Genomic DNA, 24,495 nt, shown 5'->3' with positions numbered 1-24,495 from the left:
TTCGTTGCTTCGCGAAGCGATTATTGTCACATTACTTAAACCTGCCAAACCCACAAACCAGTGTGACTCCTACAGGCCACTGTGTATGATAAATGTAGACAATAAAATACTGGCCCAACTTATCACCAACTGCCTCCTTCCCCATCTGCCATACATAGTTAGACCCTACCATTCGGTGTTCGTGACTGACCATTCCATGGCACACAATCTTCGCACATTGTTTGCTGTCATGCATAGCATGTAGCCCTGACTGGCTGGATCATCGCCCTCCTAGAGCCCACTAAGGCATTCGATTCTTTAGAATAGCCCCTTTTATTTGCCCTTGTTCATCAATGGGGCTTACGCCCTTGATTTGTGAGCCTTATTAAAGTGCTATATTCTTCCCCATCTACTAAGATGCGCTTAAATGAGATGATATCAGATCTTTTCCAGATCTCATGAGGCACCCTGCAAGGCTGTCCCTTATCCCCGATGTTATTCGCTATCCCTATAAAGTCCCTCGCATCCCTGCTGCGCCAACATCATACTCATAGGGGGCTTAATTTTAAACTTAGAAAGCTATTGATCGCCGCGTGCGCAGATGATATTGCACTATATATTCGGGGGAAAAAAACTTGAATCCCATGATTCGGGAAGTCATTCACTATGGTGGTCTGTCAGGAATAAATATCAATTGGGCCAAATCTATTATATTCACCCTAATGAACAACACGCCATGGTTTGATTCTGAGTTTTCCAGGGAATGGGCAATGGAGCCAGTGTGATATCTTGGCATATGGCTCAGCTGCGACATGGATGAACTGTGGCGTGCTAATAATGGCAGGGTAATGTCCTGACTGGAAGACAGAATCCCAGTGTAGAATCAACATCCCTTATCATTGTCTGGGCACCTGGCGATAGCCAACATGGTGGTATTACCTAAATTCCTATACTTCTTTCTGAATCCCCCCCACCACTAACTACCCAATTTTTCCAACGTCTGCAATCGAACCTGATTTCTCTTGCATGGGCCTGTAAACACTCCAGGATTGCTTGTGAAATCCTTACACTCTCCCTATGCCAGGGCTTTCTCAACGCACCAGGCATGGCGCTATACGCATGGTGTACCCAGGCCCAATTCCTACGTTTTTGCTTATACCCCTCCAAATTCCAGCCACACATGGCGGCAGAGGTTGACTTGGCTTCAGTGAATCCAGGATATTCAGGCCATGATACCGATGTTTCAGCTGTGCCTCATGGCCTCCTGCATCCTGCTTGTGACACATGCCAGATGGAATATGCAGTCTTTGCCGTGAGAGCTGAAGTTCCAGCGGGTGCAGATTCAGGGGCATATCTCCAACATGGTCCTGATGTTGGAGGGAACTGCACAGGACCTGCAGTGGTGGCTGATCAATGGTGATTGGGTCAGAGGCAGACGCCTTTCACTTCCCCAACCAGATCACACAGTAGTGACAGATAGTCACTCCTGGGATAGGGCAGCCATCTGGGGAGGTGGAGATCAGGGAACTCTGGTCTCTGGCACAATTCAGACGCCACATCAACTTGCGGGAGACCCGAGCAATTCGCTTGCGTTTGAAAGCTTTTCTTCCTTCATTCAAGGGAAAGATGGTTCAAGTGTTCATGGACAACACCACTACCATGGCGTACTGCAACAAACAGGGCGGGAAGGGGTTGTGGACCCTTTATCTAGAGGCCCTGCATCTCTGGACATGGCTGGAGCAGCAGGGGATATCTCTGGTGGTTCAACACCTGGCAGGTTACCTGAACGCCAGGGCGGAGGAACTCAGCTGTCTAGTGGATCACGAATGGCATTTCCAGCTAGCGGTGGCACAAGGTCTCTTTCAGCAGTGGGGAGAGTCTTGGTTAGATCTGTTCACCTCTGCAGGGAACATGCAATATCAGAAGCTTTGCGTATTGGAGTTTCCAAGGTAGCTCTCGCTCTGAGATGCTTTTTGTCTCAACTGGAGCTCAGGCCTCCTATACGCCTTTCTACCCATACCACTCCTGTCCAGAGTTCTCAAGAACATCAGGAGTCACTGGGACCAAGTCATTCTTGTGGCTCTGGACTGGCACAGAGAGTCTGGTATCCTGAGCTTCTCCATTTGAGCATCAATTCTCCGATCAGGCTCCTTCTTCAGGAGAATCTTCTGTCACAGCAGCATGGCAAGGTCCTTCACCCAAACCTGTCAACTCTTTGTCTTCTTGCGTGGAGATTGAGCAGGGGCAGTTGATAGCATTCAACCTTCCTCCCGAAGTTTGCAACATTATTTTGGCAGCCAGGCGACCCTCCACTAAGACCATGTACACCTATCGGTGGAACAAACTTGTAAAATATTGTACAGAAAGATCTATTGCTTCCCTCTCTCAAGTCTTACTTTTTAAGTTGACTCTTTCCCAGCAGGGCGCTCCTCTGGGAACTCTCAAAGGGTACCTTTCAGCCTTGTCTGCCTTTATGAGGCTGCCAGACCAACCCGCCACTATTGTAAATAGATTTCTCAACGGTCTTGTACATATGTTTCCACCTGCCCCTTTCATCATGCCTCAATGAGACCTTAAATTGGTTCTTACCATCCTGATGTGTGCTCCATTTAAACCTTTGTTCAACTGTCCCCTCCGGCTGCTCACCATCAAAACAGTCTTTTTAGTGGCAATAACATCTTTCAGGAGGTTGAGTTGATTGCAGGCTCTGTCATCCAAGCCTCCTTACCGGATCATCTTCTGTGATAAGTTGGTGGTTCACATTAGGGCTTCTTTCTTACTGTAAGTGGTAATACCATTTCACGTTGAACAAGTTGTCACCCTGCCCACTTCATACGCTCCTTCACATCCCTCTAAAGAAGAGGAGCCACTCCATTGTCTAGACCCAAAAAGAGTGTTGTAATTTTAGCTTGACCACACAAAAGAGTTCCGGGTGGATGACCAACTCTGTATGGGGTTCGTGCAAAAAAGGAGGATCTTGTGATGGGTCATCCTTTGCATCAAAACCTGCAATGCTCTTGCCAAAGAGCAGCCACATGAAGGCTTAAGGCCCATTCTACTAGAGCTAACGCTCCTACCATGGCACTGCAACGTAGAGCGCCAGTCCTCGACATATGTTAGATGGCAATGTGGGCATCTCTGCACACATTCATGAAGTACTACTGCCTAGACAGTCAAGTCTGCAGGGATGGCTTTCTTGGCTGCTCTGTCCTGCAGGACTTCCTGGTCTAAATTCGTCGGTAGCCCCTCCTCCAGCGATGGCATCATTTGGGTATCTTTTCAAAGGTAAGGAATCTGCAGCTAAGGATGAGTTACTTACCTTCAGTAATGCCTTATCTAATAGAGACATGATCTAGCAGAAGATTCTTTACCGAGCCACTCATCCTCCCCACACTACGGACAGGTTTTTAAGGTCAGGGCTCTTCCTATTCAGGGTCCTAGTTGTTCAGCTACACACCAATGGCAGTGCAATTCATGGCTCCTTGCTCCTGGCATGGAAAGTTGGGAAAAGTAACTGACGTCAGTGTGCTGAGGTGGCACCTATATAGGTGGCGTGGACATCACTACAGTGGAGATGATGCTGACAATGGTGAGCAAGGGTATTGCTCAAAGAAAAATCTTCCGGATCCAGTCTGACGCCTGGGAAATTCAAAGGTAGGGAATGTGTGGCTAGATCATGTCCAGATAAGACATTACTGAAGGTAAGTAACTTGTCCATCAGGTAAGTGACAATGCTATCTATCTACCTCTGTATCTATCTATGTATCTATCTATACACACACACATATGAGAGTGTATATCTCTCTCTATATGTATATACATACATAAAGTGTGCTTCGGCATTTCCTTTCTTGTTAATAACAGTTTGGCGGACCCGCTCCGTTCCCGCTGTTTGCCGGGGCTGCCCTGTTGGGTTGGGGGCTCTCTGCTCATAGGTGTTTTCGTATATTTAATATGGGAGCATGACCAGCCTCCTCCAGAGGACCTACCTTGGAATACAATTTTGGAATACAATTTGAAATCTGGCGAAGAGCAAGGGATGCGAGAGGGTTATTGGAACCACATCTTGTGGACTCAGACAAAGGGCCATGAAAATTGTTTTAAGGAGCACAGCAACACAAAGCACGGATAAAATGCTACTTGAACAGTTAAAGGAGAATGCATGTCAATAATGGAAATAAGATGGCTACAGTACACTCAAAAATCATTGGACTATGAATAATGTACTGATGTACTGAAGTCCTAAACGAAATCATTCAAAAATATTACAATTTCATTTTGATGCATTATGGGTAATGAAGTACCCTGAGAGCAAGAAGCGCGAAAATTCATATGTATCAGATGTGGACAGTTAATACTAACAAGTGCTACTCTATGATTAAGGCACACTGGCCGAAAAGCGTCAGAGTAAATTAAAATGTTGCTGCCCCACGAGTGAATAAAGAGCTTCGTGTTCTGAGTGTGCTTCGGAATTTCCTTTCTTGTTGATAACAGTTTGGTGGGTCGCTCCGTTCCCGCTGTTCGCCAAGGCTGCCATGTAGGGTCCGCGGCTCCCTGCTCAGAGGTGTTTTTGTGTGTGTATATATATATATATACTTTTTGGATCCGCTGCTGGTATTTGGACCTTTTCAACGTAAACAAGGGAAACCCTACTCACAAAGGAACCAGGGCCAAAATTATATAAAAAAACGAGAGAAATATACACAATTGTACGTACATTTCTTTTTGCCATCCTTGTCAATCCTCAGTATTAATGTTTATCGCCATTGAGCTATATATTTAATTCATATCATTTTGATTACACCACTGGAACCATTGTTTTTGATAATAGCTGGTATTTGGACCAGCACACTCCCTACACTTCACCGACCTGAGCTGCTTTGAACATTAAGCTTCCTGGGAGTTGTAGTCCGAACATTTGTAACGCCCTGCAACAGGTGAGCAGGATTACTTTGGTGGGAGGAGCGGACCAACGTCATCTACTGAAAAGGCAGCAAGGTGAACACTTACCATGACTTTCCTTTCTTGTGTTGGGCGCTGAAGAAGGCGCAATGCCGAAATGCATCCACCACCACAAGAATCGTTCTGAGGAAATAAAGGCCTTTCCAAACAGTTCTCCTCTGGGCTTCTGCTTCTTTTTCGGAGGGAGTCTGCTGCTGATATTTTCTGTGCCTGCCAGTGGCGCAGTTCAGAAGTCCCCGCCTCGTCATTGGGTCCGGACCATAAGCTGGCATGCTTCACGGCACTTCGTTACCTCCCAGGATGGATAGTGTCCGGTACCCGCCTCTCTAACAGGACGATCCGAGCAGTTGAGGTATTTTGCCTCTGTTTGGGTATTTTGCTTTGTGCACTTTGACCCCTGCTCATTCATCTTCCTGTGCGGGGGGGCTGAGGCGGTACGAGGGGGCTCAAGGAGAGACTTTATTGACACAGGACCTCTGTGGAGGGTCTTGATATCCTGCTCCATTTTTTGGATCCGCTGCTGGTATTTGGACCAGCACACTCCCTACACTTCACCGACCCGAGCTGCTTTGAACATTAAGCTTCCTGGGAGTTGTAGTCCGAACATTTGTAACGCCCTGCAACAAGTGAGCAGGATTGCTTTGGTGGGAGGAGCGGACCAACGTCATCTACTGAAAAGGCAGCAAGGTGAACACTTACCATGACTTTCCTTTCTTGTGTTGGGCGCTGAAGAAGGGGCAATGCCGAAATGCATCCGCCGCCACGAGAATCGTTCTGAGGAAATAAAGGCCTTTCCAAACAGTTCTCCTCTGGGCTTCTGCTTCTTTTTCGGAGGGAGTCTGCTGCTGATATATATATATATATATATATATATATATATATATATATATATATATATATATATATATATATATATATATATATATATATATATCTCGCTGCTGCAAAGTACATAATACAAATACAAATATATATATATATATATACACACTTATATATATATATATATATATATATACATATATATGTGTGTATATATATATATATATTTGTATTTGTATTATGTACTTTGCAGCAGCGAGATATATATATATATATATATATAAGAGTATCAGAGGGGGTAACAGGGAGAAATCCCTCAGACAATTAGAAAGCAAATACATTTTACTATTGGACACGAGGATCCCAAACGGCCTTAATACAGGGGAGGACCTTCATTGCTTTTTATAACATCATTACCCATGATTCAGCTTACTGACTATGTTAGGTGCATCATTTAGCCCCCCCGGGTGGCCACTATCTAGCATCTTCGAATTTTGGGATAGCAAGCTAAGTTTAATTGGACTTGTAAGAAGTGTGTAAAATTCATATTGTACCATCATACCTGCATCTATAATAAGAATTCCATCTTTATATTGCAGGATTGTCTGAGGCTCTCACCCGTGGGTGTCAAATCAGTTCCCCTCTCTTTTGTGTGTAAATATCTTCCGTTTAACACATCATCGATTTGGACATCTTGTTCCATTCCATATTGAATTCTGTGTTTACCAGCTGTAAAGTAATGTCCAAACTGTTACGTTTTGATACCCTTAAGGCACTATGTCGGAATGTTATCTCTTATAGTTGAGATTGTATATACACTCAGGTGTTTATCTGTATGGGGTATCTAATTTGCTAGTACTATTGTCACGGTTCATTTAAGTTTGGGAAGTAGGTTGAGTAGGTGTATTTACTCTTGCACATGCAAACCTCCTAATTGGCGTAACATGGTTAAGCATGAGTATCTCCCAATTTCCATACTTTTGACCAGTGTGTTAAAACTTTAATACTAATCACAAATTAATTCACTTATTTTGATCCCTTTTTGAATTTTGGGTTATGGTTTTTTCCTTTCCCCCCCCCCGTTTTTTACACACTAGGTGGTCACGTTAGGGGTTCAAATACCAATCAACTCGGGTGAGAGAGGGGATCTGTATTTATATATGTATATATTGAACAAGAAATATAATTGCACACCATCTTTTGATTTTGCAAATACATGTAATGTAATATGACATTAGGTTTGTAAATACATGAAAACAGCAATCTCGATGGATTCACATGTACATAATGTATAGTAACAATGATACAATGAATTGATGTTTTGTCTATAATGTGTGCGTGTGAATAGTGTAATTAATATATGGATTGTAAATAGTCAGGCATTTTTAAATCCATTTCTTTGTCTGTTTTCCATGACAATATGATGTGCATGTAGTGATTTTTTCAGTTTCCATTAACTCTCCCGCCCCCTTTTTTTGATTGGTAAGCCCTATATATACATTTTCATTGGTTTTGTTCGTCATGTGATCAAGGTCACCGTGGAGTGACCGAAACGCGTCATGCTGGCGAAATCGTGTGAATAAACTTGAGTAAATTTCATCTTTGCGCTGTGGAGTGGTTTGTACCTGTGGCATCCGGTGTGGCAGATAGGATCTTGGTCCTGATTTGAGGCAGCGGAACAGGACTGTGAATTGCATATATATATATATATATATATATATATATATATATATATATATATATATATATATATATATATATATATATATATATATATATATATATATATATATATATATATATATATATATATATATATATATATATATAGAGAGAGAGAGAGAGAGAGAGAGAGAGAGAGAGAGAGAGAGAGAGAGAGAGAGAGAGAGAGAGAGAGAGAGAGAGAAGAGGTATGATGGCAACAAGCAACGGAGCGGGAGAGAGGGAAAAAAAGTTGCCTTAATATGAGTGTCACCAGCAGAAGGGCACCTATAAAGAAATCAATCAGTACTTAGCTGATGCTCCAGACAAAGTTAAGCTGGCACACACTGGCCAATTAGAAGGCAGCAAATGAGAGTGACAATGAGGCTAACGAATAGTAAACAATGGGCTGGTTCCAAATTCCTTTTTGTAAACAATATCTCACGCAAGCGAACAAGCATGCGCTACTGCATGTGCTGTCACAGGCTAGACCTAAAAATACATTCCTTATGTATTCAATGAATGGATGAGAAGCATAATTAAATTTGTGATAACGGAGTGTAATCCTCAGATGTGAAATATTCGCCGTCGCATTTCAGTGAAGGTAGAAGGATAGATCCAAAGATCCACTAGAAAGGAGGTGAAAATAAAGTACTCATATAAACTGATTCAATCTGTGATTTTCAGTGAATGGAGGTAATGGTCGAAGGTTCCGGAGCCAAAATAAGCCTGTTGCTCTAGCGAACTGAAGCAAAGCCCTTTAGACTATGTATAGAATATATGTTCACCATGAATGCAGGCACCTTCTCAAGTCAAACTAAAAGAGGTGAAACCCCTGATTATCATTGTACAATCTAAGGCACAATTTATTTTAAAGGTACTTTTTTTAAATCCACGTTCGTGGTTTACAGCTTTCTGAGAGAATGGCACCCAAATATTTATTTTCAGGACCATAGTGGACCGTCTTCTGCAAGACCTTTGTACCACGCTAAAAAGGGGGCAATATTTATCTTCCACCTTTGGGCCACGATTAATTGCTTAATATGTGCCAGGGTTTGCAAGTAGTAAACAAAGTTACCCATTTTTGGTGTATGAGACATTTTTTCATCATCACACTTTGACCCAGAGAATGAAAAGAGGAAAGAAGGAAGGAAGAGAGACGTAAGACAGCAATGTGAATGGAAAAAAGTAGAGATGTAAAAATAATATGCTACTGTGACATAAAGACAGGAAGTGTAGGATCATGGCGGCGGCATGAGTTGGAATCGAAACTAGGCAGCTTTGGTGTTCAGTAGCAATAGCAGTGAGTTACTAAACACTTTCTATTTTACGTGCCAATCTGATGCGGTCCCCTTCGCTCTCCAATAGTTATTTGATATGCATGTAGTCGCCAGCACAGTTTTCATCATTTTTCCTTTAAATAATGATGATGTTTATGCAATTTTTTCTTTTCTTTCTGAAGCTTAAATTCTAAACACGATTCTCTATTTTTGGATTAGAGGCACAAGACATTACAAAGAGTGGCACATATGATGGATACAAATTAAGCTGGGTTAAAGCTGAAACTGTACAGTCCTTGTTTATATAATCAAATTATCAACATACCTATTTTTACAAGACCTAAATTTCTCTTTAGGCAGACTTACAAAGCAGAACCAAGATTGTAGCATCCTGCTACAAATAACCATGGACACAGGTTATAGTTTATGAGAGCTTTATTCAGTACAACCTGCTTATCCCCTGTCCCTACTCTAACTGCCCTCATCCTGTCCTGACTCCTCCTCTTCCCCTCAGCCCACCTAGCTCCGCCCACCCCAGCTACTAGACTGTCAACTATATTACATCTCCCCCTTTCTTAACAAAATGAGCTTAATGTCTTCAGTGTTCGCAATTCTTCAATCCACCACACGCACCGGCGGACAGCCTGTTCTTCAAGCCTCAGTAGTGTCGAATCAGTGGTGGGCTTGGCTTTGGTCAATCTTTCCGTTGTCTTAATCAGGGCATTCTTGACCACGTTGCGTGTGAACTGTTTACTCTCACACTCCGCAGTCCTCATGTTTCCTTCCTGTGGTGTAACTGCTGTTGGTTCAGATGCTCGGTCTCTTTCATGAGTGGATAATGTTCTGGTCCTCTTCTGAGCACCCGCATCTACTTTTACTTCCTTTTGTCTTGTCCGGTCGAGGGCAACACTGTCCTCCAATTCAGGGTCATGTATACCAGACAGTACGGTACTATCTGACGAGACTGTCTTGGTTTGGTTCAATAACTCATTCGCGGCCTCGGGTTGTCTGGCGAACTCGTGGGCTATCTGTGCATAGGCATGTCTCTCTCTCATCCGATGATGATCTCTCTCTACTGACACGTCAGCTTTCCTTGCGGAGTGACTGGCTGGTCCCTTCCCATCCGGTGACTAAGGTCCACTGTCTCTGCTTTCCTTTTGTAGGCTCTTTGAGTCAGCCTCGCGGACCCCTTCAGGGGTGACGGTGTCTGATCTATGTCCGGATATACTTGTGACTGACATGACAGGTTGTCTTGTGGAGTGACTGAGTATTCAGAGACCTTAGTGTGTGACATGTTGCTCTTGACGGGAAGGATGTCCTCTGGTTCCATGGTGCGTTCGGGTGGTTGACGCCATGGCTGTTGTCGGGACCATGACTCGGTCGACTCACGGGATTGAACAGACGTGCTCTGTGGGTCAGAGAAGTCTTTTGTCTACTTCCAGGATCGGACGGACGCGCTCTCTGAATCAGAGGAGTTCCTGGCCATACTCCTTTTAAAGCGTTCCTTTGAGAGTGTATCGAGTAATGGATTTCTGAAATGAGTAGGCCGTGAAACGTTGTTCTTTGACTCAGGGTTGTCTTTAAGACGCTTCTCCGGGCGCCTTCGTCGACTTGTCTTTGACGTTGTTTCATTTGAGAAGTTGTTCAACAACCACGTGCTTGTTCTTTGTGTTTGATCTTGAGGTTTTCCATCTTTGCCTTTCTCACATATCAACGACTCCCTCTCAGTTTCTTCGTTGTCCCAGGTGCCATTGATGCGTTGGTCTTTTCCTGTTCGTTGTTGGGGAGGGTCAGTTCATCTTATGCGACCTATTTCTTCTTCCCACTTATTTGGTGCTCGGACACCCATGATACGGGTGTGATGTGTTCTCCTGCTGGATGTTCCTTCAGACTCATCTTCACAACTTGGCGAAGAATGTTCCTGCGCCAACTTCCAGTTTTGACCATTTTGATCTCTTCTTCTATAGTTTGTCTTCCTTACTCTCTTGTTGTGCAGGTTGCCATCTTGTCCAGGAGTGCGATCTGTCCCACTTGATGCTCCCTCCTCGTCAGACTTTGAATGACACCTTGAGGGTGAAGAACTCCTTGAGGTTGCCCTTTGACTGATTGACTCGGAGTGCTCCTTGTCACTTTGTCTCTCCCGTTGTCTTTTCACTGGTCTGCCTTCCCTCTCTCTCCTTTTTGTTTTGGGCATTTTCCGAGTTTCATCCGTCCAGGCATCTTGATATTTTGCCTTCAGAGGCAGGTCCTTTGATCTGTCTCTTGCCTTGACGTGTATTCCAATTTCAGCCTTCCTAATGATTTCTTCTAATGACCAATTTCCTCGCAGGATCTTGAGCTTTGTGTCGGGGTTTGCGCAGCCTTCAATTATCCGGAGTCGAACTGCGTCCTCATTCGTAAAGGTGTTAAAATGGCAGCCTTGTACCAGGTTTTGCAACCGAATGATGAAAGTTGGCAATGGTTCGCCTGGTTCCTGCCGAGCTGTGTTGAAAGCGATGCGATCATGATCCACTTCCGCTTGTGCGGAGAGACGGGCACATAGCTTCTCTTGGAGTCTTTCATAGATTTCTGTGTCTTCTTTGGAAAATGTTTTGATTGGGCATCGGCCCTCAGGACCCACCAAATGGAGGAGCAGCATTAGACATTTCCTCTCTCTTTGTTCACCATTGGCGTCCAGGAAGTCACCCAATGTTGCCAGCCATTGGTTCCGTTTGAGACACAGACTCCAGGTATCCGTCTGCACCCCTGGGGGTGGTACTTCAATGCAGGGATTGAACAGTTGTGCTACTTCTTCCCCCGCCATGAGAGGAGGATTCTGATAGATTATATTTGCAGGGCACGGGCTGTTCACTCGTCTTCTTGGCTGATCCTCTTTAGTCGAAACCTTCGGTCTGGTCATGTGCTGGGACGTTGATAATCTTTGCAATCATCACAGTATGTCCCAGTAAATCACTTAGATTTCGTGCGTTCCGAAGTGTCCATCACCCAGCTGGACTGTGCTAGACACAAGGTTCCTTTTCTTTCGAGTCGCATGCTAGTGGCAGGTGGTTACCAACTCTTCCGCGGTGATGCTGGGCACGTTTGATATCTTTGTTCGTTCGGGCGTTCCCTGTGCACTGGCGCAAGTCCTCCAGTCACTTCAGTGTGTGTTGTGCTTGTTTCTGGGACTGTCTTTCGCAGTCTTGCCCTCTTCTGAACCTCGTGCGGTTCTGTCCAGCAGCTCCTCCCTTTTACGCTCTTCGGTATGTGTTCACCATCACCTTTACCCGTTGCTTGCGTTTGCTTGTGCTTGTTCTCTTATTATACTCCTTGCATTTGCTCGTGATTATTGATGTCCACTTGTCCTTTTTTACCTGGCTCTTGCATGCGTCTGTGCTCGTTTCTTTTCCTCACTTGCGTTGGCCAATGTTTGTTGCATCACCTTTGTAGGTGCTCGTGCTGGTTTGCTGTTTCTCGCCAATGTTTGTTTATTTGCTTTTGCTTTGTTTCTTTTCGCCACTGCTTGTTGGTTTCTACTCGCCACTGCTTGTTGGTTTCTACTCGCCAATGCTTGTTTGTTGGCTCTTGACAGTGCTTGTTTCTTTCTATTAGCCAATGCTTGTTTATTTGCTCTTATCAATGCTTGTTTGGTCTTCGCCAATGCTTGTTTGGTCTTCGCCAATGCTTGTTTGGCCTTCGCCAATGCTTGTTTGGTCTTCGCCAATGCTTGTTTCTATTATGTTTGCCAATGCTTGTTGCTAAACTCAGCTCGCCTGACCTCAAAATGGCCGCCTACAGTTTGCACAGGGAGGATGTCCCAAAAGTTGCCTGACTCAAAGATGGCCGCCGTAGTTGTCTGCAGGCACTACTTTCTCTCTCTGCACTCGACCCGATTCTTCACACAGGACTCAACGGCAGTTGCTTCCAGGGTCAGCACACTCCAGATTTGGCTCCCTCTGATCACTGCTACAGTCAGGTGAGGTTGGGGTGGGCTCCCGCCTTCACTTTGCAGGGTCCTTCGGAGGCAGCGTGCCAAAACTCACGCTTCCGGTGTGAGGTTTTCCGACGTCGGAACTCACTCGGGCTCCAATTTCACTGCGCTCAGCAGTGCTTGGCAAGAGACCTTCGTGGGGGCAGTAGACCTTCGTGGGGGTGATGTCCTTCACCCTGAGGTACTTTTCTTTCACCTTTGGGGCTTGGCAGAGTCGGAGTGGGCTCCCGACCTCTGCTCGTGCAGCACTCACTCGTTTTGCACGCTTCACGCGTGAGCCGCGTTTCGGCGCGAACAGCGTCCCTTCCTTCGAGCGGTTTGGCGCTCGGTGTTTCGGCTCTCTCTTGGCTCCCTCTTAGTCTCTGGAGGGTAGGGTCACCTGCTGCTGGCCTCGGTCCTCATGCTGCAGCTCCATTTTACGCGGCAGCGTTTTCCTCACCTCGAGGCTGTTTGGGACAGGGTTCTCTCATCAGGAGTTCTCTCAGGGGGTTCTATGAATCGTGGGCTTGCTTGATCCCACCCTCGTCGCCAGTTGTAGCATCCTGCTACAAATAACCATGGACACAGGTTATAGTTTATGAGAGCTTTATTCCGTACAGCCTGCTTATCCCCTGTCCCTACTCTAACTGCCCTCATCCTGTCCTGACTCCTCCTCTTCTCCTCAGCCCACCTAGCTCTGCCCACCCCAGCTACTAGACTGTCAACTATATTACAAAGATGTCTTGTATGGAGGGAACCACAATTTGAAATATATTTTGGGCACAGATGTAAGGCTTACGGTACGCTTTGTATAAACCTAGTCCTGGCCATGCTACTGGCATGGTCATAATCTGAGTTTGATCCAAGTATAAACCAGAGCCTCAGAGTGCCTTTGCACAGACCATAGTCTTGGTTTGACCTGGGCAGATATAAGCATGATCAAGCCTTTGTACACACCTGTGCCTGGATGAGTTCTCTGTACAGCTCTGTACAGCTCTGGCTATGCATTGCTACTTGCAAAAAAGATGGGCCACGTACATTCTGGATATATGGGCATGGCTGTGAGTGCAGCCCACTGTACAGTTATGACACCATCATTGAGATTACTTAGGGAATGCCAGTAGTGTTTGCAACAAACTGGTAGTAGAAGTAATACCACATCTAATAGATTTTTGAAGGTGAAATAAGTTTGGGTGGGTGGGTAGGAAGTTGATGGGGAAAATGCGAATCCTGGATGCAGTAATACCACATTTGCATGCTATTCTCCATTCCAATCTCAATATCTTGGAATCAGGCGGTAATGCCCCACCATCAAAAAATCACATGGGGCAGTATTGGATTTTTCCCAGGGTGAAATGTCTCCACTGAGATTCCCTGGTAATTTAATAAGTGCCTGGGTGGAGGCCCTTCACAGACCTGAGCTTGAGTGCCCTCCCTGCAAAGATGTGAGCACCTCTTGTAAAACATGAAGCTGTGTGCCCTATACAGATATGACCATGTACTCTGTAAGATTCTAGCAGTGCTCTAGGTGAAGAACTGCCTCTGGGTATGATCCCTAAATTGTGTTGGCAGGTTTGATCCTGAATGTGACCCAATCCTCATATGTGCTGTGTACTGTTCTTGATCCTGAGTGTGTAAATGTGATCCGGGCATCAGAGCACTCACTGCAAACAGCATTGGCGGATGTGCTATCCTACGCAAAACTGAATACCCGTCCGGCAAAGGCCTCAGCCTGAGTCTCCACTTTATAAATGTTAGTATGCCCCCTGTGCATATATGAACCAAAGAGAGCACCCGTGCAACCTTGAACAGACCTGAGACTTTGATAGCTGCACCGCCTGGTGGAAGACTGTCCACAGCACACTCTGGTGGCAGGGTGGGGTGGTCAGGGAGCCCCGGTACCTGTAGAACTGGTCAAGCTTCTCTGGCAGCAGGTGAAGGACATTAAATGAGGGAATGGGGATTTTATCACCTAGGCGAGAAGAAATAAACATGTAAAATAACCTATTTATTGAAGAGTCATAGTGAGACAGTAAAACTCCAATGATACACGAACTCTGGCACATGATAATCCTAAGCTTTATGTAGTATTAATAATGGTGTGAGTTGGAAATGAAAACTTGGAGTTGCCATTAAGCCAGAGACATTTAAAAGATATTAAAGGTGTCACAGGCGTTTGCAACAAACTCCATTTATTTCTGCTTAAACATACATTTACGTTGTTAAGATTATGCACTTTCTATCTATTTTTCAATCTATTTATTGACAGTAGCAGATATAAGTAAATCATAAATGTTATCCAGTTCTAGAAGTATATATTGAACATATGCTTTATTTGCTGTTAGTTGTAAGATGTCATTGCGAATGTTTAGCAACAAATGGTGATGAATCCAGGTTTGGACCATTAAGTATTATTTTTTAGTCTTAGGACTGATTTAGATATTGGCGGACAGTTTACTCTATTACAACTGTGAGGGATTTCCCGTCTGCTGAAATATCAATCCCATTATATCCTATGGGATATATATTCGGGTGGACGGGATATCTGTCACTGTTGTGGAGGAGTACCCAGTCCGCCAAGATCTAAATCAGGCCCTAAGTCTCATACTTTTTCTATAGTAAGTTTCACCTTAAGTGAGACACTTTACATGGTTCAATCTTGTATTCTTCATGTTCAAAAGTTAAATATCTAATCAGAAAAGTGTATAATAAAATTGTGAAAGTTTGATTTAATCAGAAGAGGGGTAGGATTTTTGGTGAAAAGGTGCAATGATAAAAAGAATGATGGTATGCTGGAAATGTACATAACTAGAAAAGCATGCAATCAAATTGACAAAGTTTTAAAGCTCAGTAGTAAAATGAACTGACTGGTGAAGTATTCATAAAGAGTATTGGTGGGGAATACAATTAATTTTTAGACACCTGTTGAAAACATAAGGCTTTATATCTAGAGCTATATGACTTAATCGTGAAATTAGAGGCTTGATTTTGAAAATTATGAGGCGCAATTGTGAAAACTATAATGTGGTAAAATGTATAATAGCAAATATTGTTCTGCATTCTGTCCATCAACTGTGTTTTTTGCAATTTTCACCCCGAGTGGGCTGGGTATGCTCAGACGTGAGTCCCAGGCTCTCCACATCACTGGAGTCAAGCTATCCAGGCTGAAGAAGGCTGATAGCCAGAAACCGGTCCTTGGATGCTTGATTCCGGTCTAGGAAAGACATGGCTTGGTAGTTCGGGCTGGACTGTTCCCATGAGGCACAGGGTCAAGGCTGATTTGCATAGAACCAGTGTCTGACCTAGGGTGGTGTGGAGTGCAAAAAAACGATGGATTTAGGCCCAGATCTTTGTCCAGGGGGTGAATGTAAGACATTGTTCTGCATTCTGTCCATCAACTGTGTTTTTTGCAATTTTCACCCGAGTGGGCTGGGTATGCTCAGACGTGAGTCCCAGGCTCTCCACCTCACTGGAGTCAAGCTATCCAGGCTGAAGAAGGCTGATAGCCAGAAACCAGTCCTTGGATGCTTGATTCCGGTCTAGGAAAGACATGGCTTGGTAGTTGGGGCTGGACTGTTCCCATGAGGCACAGGGTCAAGGTTGATTTGCATATAGCCAGTGTCTGACCTAGGGTGGTGCGGAGTGCAAAAAAACGATGGGTTTAGGCCCAGATCTTTGTACTGGGGTGAATGTAAAACATTGTTCTGCATTCTGTCCATCAACTGTGTTTTTTGCAATTTTCACCCCAAGTGGGCTGGGTATGCTCAGACGTGAGTCCCAGGCTCTCCACATCACTGGAGTCAAGCTATCCAGGCTGAAGAAGGCTGATAGCCAGAAACCGGTCCTTGGATGCTTGATTCCGGTCTAGGAAAGACATGGCTTGGTAGTTCGGGCTGGACTGTTCCCATGAGGCACAGGGTCAAGGCTGATTTGCATAAAGCCAGTGTCTGACCTAGGGTGGTGTGGAGTGCAAAAAAACAATGGATTTAGGCCCAGATCTTTGTACTGGGGTGAATGTAAGACATTGTTCTGCATTCTGTCCATCAACTGTGTTTTGTGCAATTTTCACCCCGAGTGGGCTGGGTATGCTCAGACGTGAGCCCCAGGCTCTCCACATCACTGGAGTCAAGCTATCCAGGCTGAAGAAGGCTGATAGTCAGAAACCGGTCCTTGGATGCTTGATTCTGGTCTAGGAAAGACATGGCTTGGTAGTTCGGGCTGGACTGTTCCCATGAGGCACAGGGTCAAGGCTGATTTGCATATAGCCAGTGTCTGACCTAGGGTGGTGCGGAGTGCAAAAAAACGATGGATTTAGGCCCAGATCTTTGTACTGGGGTGAATGTAAGACATTGTTCTGCATTCTGTCCATCAACTGTGTTTTTTGCAATTTTCACCCCGAGTGGGCTGGGTATGCTCAGACGGGAGTCCCAGGCTCCCCACATCACTGGAGTCAAGCTATCCAGGCTGAAGAAGGCTGATAGCCAGAAACCGGTCCTTGGATGCTTGATCCGGTCTAGGAAAGACATGGCTTGGTAGTTCGGGCTGGACTGTTCCCATGAGGCACAGGGTCAAGGCTGATTTGCATAAAGCCAGTGTCTGACCTAGGGTGGTGTGGAGTGCAAAAAAACAATGGATTTAGGCCCAGATCTTTGTACTGGGGTGAATGTAAGACATTGTTCTGCATTCTGTCCATCAACTGTGTTTTGTGCAATTTTCACCCCGAGTGGGCTGGGTATGCTCAGACGTGAGCCCCAGGCTCTCCACATCACTGGAGTCAAGCTATCCAGGCTGAAGAAGGCTGATAGCCAGAAACCGGTCCTTGGATGCTTGATTCTGGTCTAGGAAAGACATGGCTTGGTAGTTCGGGCTGGACTGTTCCCATGAGGCACAGGGTCAAGGCTGATTTGCATATAGCCAGTGTCTGACCTAGGGTGGTGCGGAGTGCAAAAAAACGATGGATTTAGGCCCAGATCTTTGTACTGGGGTGAATGTAAGACATTGTTCTGCATTCTGTCCATCAACTGTGTTTTTTGCAATTTTCACCCCGAGTGGGCTGGGTATGCTCAGACGGGAGTCGCAGGCTCCCCACATCACTGGAGTCAAGCTATCCAGGCTGAAGAAGGCTGATAGCCAGAAACCGGTCCTTGGATGCTTGATTGCGGTCTAGGAAAGACATGGCTTGGTAGTTCGGGCTGGACTGTTCCCATGAGGCACAGGGTCAAGGCTGATTTGCATATAGCCAGTGTCTGACCTAGGGTAGTGTGGAGTGCAAATAAACGATGGGTTTAGGCCCAGATCTTTGTACTGGGGTGAATGTAAATGTATGTATGTATTGGCATTTATATAGCGCACTACTTACCCATAGGGTCCCAAGGCGCTTCGACCGCTGCGAAACCCTTCCTGGCTTCCCAGAGAGATGGTCCCTTAATGGGTATCTCCAGGGTGAGACCAGGCATCCCCGGCGGTCTGGTGGGGCCGTTAGTGAAGATGAGGCAAGCTAATGCCCAGAGTTGCCGAGTGTGATCGCTGATCAGAGTGGGCACCGAGGCGAGAGAATTATCGAGTCCGCTGACCCTGGTCCAGAAACCTGCCGCGCCGGGAATCGAACCTGGTCCCGGGCCGTCCTCTGCTCTCGGGTCTGCCGCCTCTAACCAGTGAGCCACACTACTTCACATTGTTCTGCATTCTGTCCATCAACTGTGTTTTTTGCAATTTTCACCCCGAGTGGGCTGTGTATGCTCAGACGTGAGTCCCAAGCTCTCCACATCACTGGAGTCAAGCTATCCAGGCTGAAGAAGGCTGATAGCCAGAAACTGGTCCTTGGATGTTTGATTCGGGTCTAGGAAAGACATGGCTTGGTAGTTCGGGCTGGACTGTTCCCATGAGGCACAGGGTCAAGGCTGATTTGCATATAGCCAGCGTATGACCTAGGGTGGTGTGGAGTGCAAAAAACGATGGATTTATGCCCAGATCTTTGTACTGGGGTGAATGTAAGACATTGTTCTGCATTCTGTCCATCAACTGTGTTTTTTGTAATAGCAAATGGGTACATGTAGTTCAGAAAATTGCAAAAAGTAGAATATGAGGTGACAAAAAATTGTTTTTGGGGCAAAAGTATATCTTGAGGGTTATAAGAAAAAGATGCATGTTGGAGAAATTCAAAGACCTAATGTTGAATAGTCAAAGACCTGATGATAAGAATAGTAAAACGTGTAAGGCTTAATGATGAAAGGTATATCATATTATTGGTGAAAGTACATTACCATATTAATACTGAAAAGGACAAGTTGTAAGTTTGAAAGTATACAAAGATTAAGGATCTCAGTTTCAAACTTTCTGTGCACCTGAATTGAACGTATGTGCTCAAAGTTACCATCTGCTTTTGTAAATTCTAAAACTCAGATTATAAAATTGGTGTCTATGGATATTTGTAAACCACAAAAAGCACCCTGTATGTTCTAAGTGTGTTATGCAGTGATTGTTCCTTCCTGTACTAAATTCGTGGTTAGGGGTGGAAAAGTAGTGTTGGCCATGCAAAATGCATGGAACACATAAAAACCTGCACATTTGGAGGAATTCGGAAGCATTTTGTGCTCTGGAAAGCCATGTATAACTACTAAATAAGGTAGGAAGGGGCATGTTTATGATAGAAAGGGAGCACTCACAAATAACTTTGGGGTGTAGAGTAAAAATGTTCAGAAACTAGTTTTCCTTGTGAAGAAAGAAATGGTTTATGCGCAAATGTATAAATGTGTTACACTTACACATGTTGGGTGTCCATCATGCATACAAATGGAACAAGTGAATGTAGAGGATAATTCAATTTGGTGCATCTGTTTTGTGTAGTTCTTGGGGTTTTTGTGAGTCTCCATTGAGTGAGAAAACTACACACTAGCTAGTTAGTAGGTCTATGTGCACATTTTTAACTTACTTTAAAATATTTGTAAACCAAACCTGAAATGTATGAGGCTTGATGGTTAGAGAGTAAAAGATTTATTTTTGAAATGCAGAAACCAGAATGATTTATAGCATAAAACCTAATTGTGCCAAATGTGTCGAGTTTTATCGTTAAATGTGTAAGACGTTTGGGATCAACTGTAAACAATCTAAAGGATAAGATTTAAGAATTAAAATATGCATCCTAATGTAGGACGTTAAGAGACAGTGCTGAAAAGTATAAGACTTTATGGTGAAAATTATAAAAGTTAATAGTGATGTTATAACACTTAGCAAGAAAAATATATGGCTTAATTGTGGAAAGAATGATGGTGGGAAAAATAAAGCCTAATTGTGCAATGTGTAAGACAGAATGTTGGAAAATATAAGATTTATTTGTGAACAGTGTAAACATATTGTTGAAAAGCATAATGTTCAACAACCAAAAAGAGATTTTTGATTGCACACTATTGCAGTCTCACTTGTGAAAAATATCATGATAGTGTTGTGTTCTTTTCCTCACCTGCAAATTTCACCTTTGACAAGTACATAAGTATGTTGTCATATGCCTCGTTCACAATCTCTCCAGCCTGACCATGAGAAAAAAACAAAGAGGTTTCAGTTATGTTTGCAATGTCTACTTGTTAGTTTCAAGAATGAAAGAAGCTATTATATCGGTGCTACTGCCCTTTAGGAATCACCATTCAAGAACCCTGGAAAAGGATGTTTAATCATAGTACTAGGGGGGATAGGTACAATGAAGTGGCGAAGCGTGTCGTTAGCCTCCTTGACTTAACAACACGCCCGCCACTTCGGGAACACAAGGCTGCACTATATTTACAAGAATGTGGTGTAGCCTTGCGTTTCCCCCTACGATGGTGCTATGTTTAACAATTTAGCGCCAACGCAGGCATACTTGCACCAGAGTGCAAGACTGTCTGTGTGCAGGAGAGGATTAGTTATGTGTAGGAACGTGCCCCTCCCTGCACATAAACAATCCTAAAATGCCATTTTAGTAACTTTCATGTGTGCTGCTTCATGCAGCACACATGAAAGTTACAAAATTGTATTTTTTAAAAGGTTTTTACATGTATAGGAAAGGTCACCTTCCTGTACATAAAGAAACCAGGGCATTTTGTTTTTCCAGGTGTGTTGCACAAGGCAGCACACATGGAAAAAGCGAAAACGAGGCGAAATAATGCATTTATCCTCGTTTCGCCAACCTAAAACCAGAATTTTCCAGGTCTTAATTTGGCGCTGCCTCCTATGTACGCCACCTTTGTACATAGGGTGCAGTGTCAAATACAATGGTTGTTGCGGTGGAACGCCCACCACAACACCCACTGCACGCCTCTTCCACGCTCACCATAGCGTGACAGGGTGCCTTATGGACAAGGCAGCGTTGAGCCACGTTAAGTGGCTTATTGCTGCCTTGTACATAAGGCACAGCCCCTATCGCCACCACAACGTCGGTAAAAGTGATGTTGTGGTTGCGATAGGGGCTTGTACATATGCCCCTAGGAGCCTTGACATTCCATACACAATATCTTGCAGAGGATGTGAAAACATTCTTTGGGATGCAACTCAGGGGCTGATTTACAAGCACCTTGAGCTGCCAGTGCATTACTTTTTATGTGATAATAAGTGACGCACCGGTGGCGCAAGGGGCTTGTAAATAAGACTCTCAGTAATGTACTACTGAAGCATAATATTTTTCCATATACAAAAATATTTTTCAAATAATAATAGAACAATAATGGTATCAGAGATGAACCAAACAATATTAAACTAATCTGATGGCATGCAGTCATCTGAGCACTGAAAACATACCAATGGTGAATCTCTAGCTTGTACTTACTCTTTACGTTAATCGCCCCTGTTCTCTGTCAGCAGGTTATGCAGCCTACCAAGGTGAATGAAAAGTTGAATAAATGGAGGTGAAGTGTATGAAGAGAAATGTAAGCATCTGTCATAAAATAATAGGGGTGGAGCGGTACTGGGAAACCAACTTGTAAATAATGAAAGAATAGAGTCAATTGGGGGCAACATCCTACCGAGTCTTCGCTATTGGGTCACAGCCTGTGTCGGCAGCGGGGTGCCTATATCACCTTCTCCTCTCAGGGCTCATTATGAGTTCACCGCTAATCTCCTCTGCAAAGAAGTTACAGAGAGATTACAAGTGGAACCCTAAGGGTCCCCTACGAATGGGAGAATTAAATCTAATTTTTTCCCCTTGGATTTTGGCACTTTTCCGCTGCTGGAATTTTCGGATGGGCCAAAACATAGCCACGATGTTCCCACAGATCTCATCATTACAAAGGGGCGAGAAACAGTTGTTACAGATTCCTTAATTAAAAAAAAACGGAATTGTGTAGTGAGAATTTCTGAGTCTGCCTCTTGTCACCAACAAAAAGGACACCCCAAAAAAGTTATGTTTTGAGGGATAGCATAAGAATAGAACCTGCCCGGGCGAGGCATACCAATCTAGAAAGTGGTGACCTTTCCCTGCAATGTACTGACCTAGAATGTAATCTGATATAGATTTCTGGAAGTGGCAGTAAACATAATCTCTAAATTATTTTACAAAGTACTTCCCATCACTCTTTCTATGCTTTCCTGCTCTCAGCTGAATAGGCATCTGGGGCTTGTGAAGTTGAATTGATTAGCAAGGGGTCACACAATTGAGTTCTAATACCCTTAATATTTTTTGGACTTCAATGCTCCTTTGAAAAATGACTCCTCTTTTGACAGCTCTGCTATTTGCTCTCAAGAGAATTTCTGTCTGTATTTCCCCTGATTTCGGCTCGACAAACCTAGGACTTTTTGTTGAGTCTCAAATCTTACTCTTCTGGTGACCATTGCATGCCTAAATCTTTACAACTAGCTTTGCATCCTATTGCTAATTTCCTGCAGAAGGGGTTTAACTTAACACTTCAATCTGGTGTTTTTCCTACGGCATGGAAGGAAGCAGTTGTCACTCCAATTCTTAAGAAACGAAGGGGCACATGCATCATTGAAAATTGCATTCGCAAAGGGTGCGTATCGCAAAATTCGCCCGTTTGCGAATGCAATTTCATCATTTGGGATGTATCATAATTTTTGTACTTTTCGCAATTTAAGAAATCGTAAAATTGCGATTACTTAAATTGCGATTGCATTTAAGGAATCTCAAATTGAGATTCTTTAAATGCAATGCATAAAACTAAAAAAAATAGCGATTTCGCTAATAGGGGGAGCAAATTACCATGAAGTTGACCTTCATGGTGATTTGCAAAGACCTTGAAAAATGCACTAAAGTGCATTTTTCGAAGTTCCATTTCACAAACACACATGCCCTTGGGGCATGTGTGTGTGCAAGATGTACATATAGGCAGATTTCAGGGGTGCAACAGGGTGTCCTTTTCACACCCTGGAACCCTTGAAATTGCATTCTCTATTTAAGATTCTCTAATTCAGAATCGCAAATTGAGAATGTCTTCCCATTCATTCCTATGGGCCTGTAGGCCCATAGGAATGAATGGGGAGGTATTCCTCAATTGCGATTCGCAATTTGCGGGTCGCAATTGAGGAATTTTAAGAAATCGCAATTTTTTTAGCGATTTCTTTATGCATAGCCTTTTGCAATTCCTTATTAGCGAATCCTTATTTTTCGCTAATAAGGAATCGCAAATGGCATTGTTGATGCATGTGGGCCGAAATGCGGACCCTGGCGACATTAAAAATCTCCACCCTATCCCTCTGATGCCAGTCCCTGCTAAAATTTTAGAGCAGTCCATTAACCAAGAATTGGTTCAATTTATTGATACCCATGGTGTCCTCAACCCTTCTAAGAATGGGTTTTGGGCTGGTGACTATACAGAGACTGCTCTCATTCTGGTGGCTGATAGTATTCGCTGCCAGCTTAATCAGGGCGGGCGGCTATCTTGGTTATGCTTGATCTATCTGCAGTACTTGATACTGTCTCGCCCGTACAGATGGTGCAAGGCCTGCAGCGGGCCAGGGTATCTCAGAGCGTCCTTGACCCCACAGTATTCAATATGTATGTGGCCCCCCTGGCTGAATTGCAATAATTCGGGCTTCAAGTACAATAATACGCTGACGATACTTAAATTATCTTCTTCATCTCCAATAATCTGACCTCAGTGAGGGAGAGGTTCAACCAGTGTTCATTTTCAGTTGCCGCTGCCAAGCCCTGCCCACTTACATTTCTGAAGCAGACTCCCTTATGTCCTTTAAAAACATTTGAAAACTTGGCTTTTCTCACTATAGTTACCTGAATTCTTGGTTGGTTTGACTCTGTTGATTAGTCTGTCTCCTAATAACGCTTTGGTACCTGAGGGTTTTAGGGTGTGTTACAAAACGATATCATATCAAAGCAGGAAAAGCTGGATTAGAATTTAGGGCTGCTGGTTCCACATCAGATAACCTAGCTACTAGATCACATTGCCACATCCAAGATGGTGGATGTAGGAGCAGCATTTGACTTAGTCTAGCTTTGATATGATAAAGGGGATGTGGCTTCCAGGGCCTCTTTGAGGCTTGGGAATTGAGATTTTAGGCACAACTACAGCCCGAACTGCTGAACAGAATTACACCAAATTTGGCAGAAAGGAGCTGTTGGTCCAGAAAGTGACCTTTATGTAAATTGGCGTAAATCCATGCAGTAGCTTTGGAAATATTAAGGGAAATCCAAATTTGTATATACTGGGACTTGAAGGCTTTGCAAAACCCTCCCGATCGCGTGCTGAGATCTGATTGGGTACCAGCACTTCAAACCAGGAAGTGTTGGCCACCATCTTTGGACTCAGCTTTAGTTCATGTTGTGACTGTGACGAGGGGGTTCTTTTTTGTCATCTTCTGCTGAGA

General features: G+C 44.1%; 1 protein-coding gene across 1 annotated transcript in view; it reads right to left on the bottom strand.

Annotated features, from left to right (window-relative positions):
- CA14 (carbonic anhydrase 14) overlaps positions 1–24,495 on the bottom strand; it is a 198,154-nt gene that overhangs the window by 52,022 nt on the left and 121,637 nt on the right. Inside the window, exons 6-7 of the mRNA XM_086947605.1 lie at positions 20,153–20,219; positions 14,508–14,665 (exon numbers count right to left, since the gene is read on the bottom strand). Of these exons, the coding sequence (XP_086803731.1) occupies positions 14,508–14,665; positions 20,153–20,219 (225 nt within the window). The remainder of the gene's footprint in view (positions 1–14,507; positions 14,666–20,152; positions 20,220–24,495) is intronic.

Source organism: Lissotriton vulgaris, chromosome 12 (genome assembly GCF_964263255.1).
Source record: "Lissotriton vulgaris chromosome 12, aLisVul1.2, whole genome shotgun sequence".
In the NCBI taxonomy this organism is placed as follows: domain Eukaryota; kingdom Metazoa; phylum Chordata; class Amphibia; order Caudata; family Salamandridae; genus Lissotriton; species Lissotriton vulgaris.
This window is presented reverse-complemented; position numbering and strand designations above follow the sequence as displayed.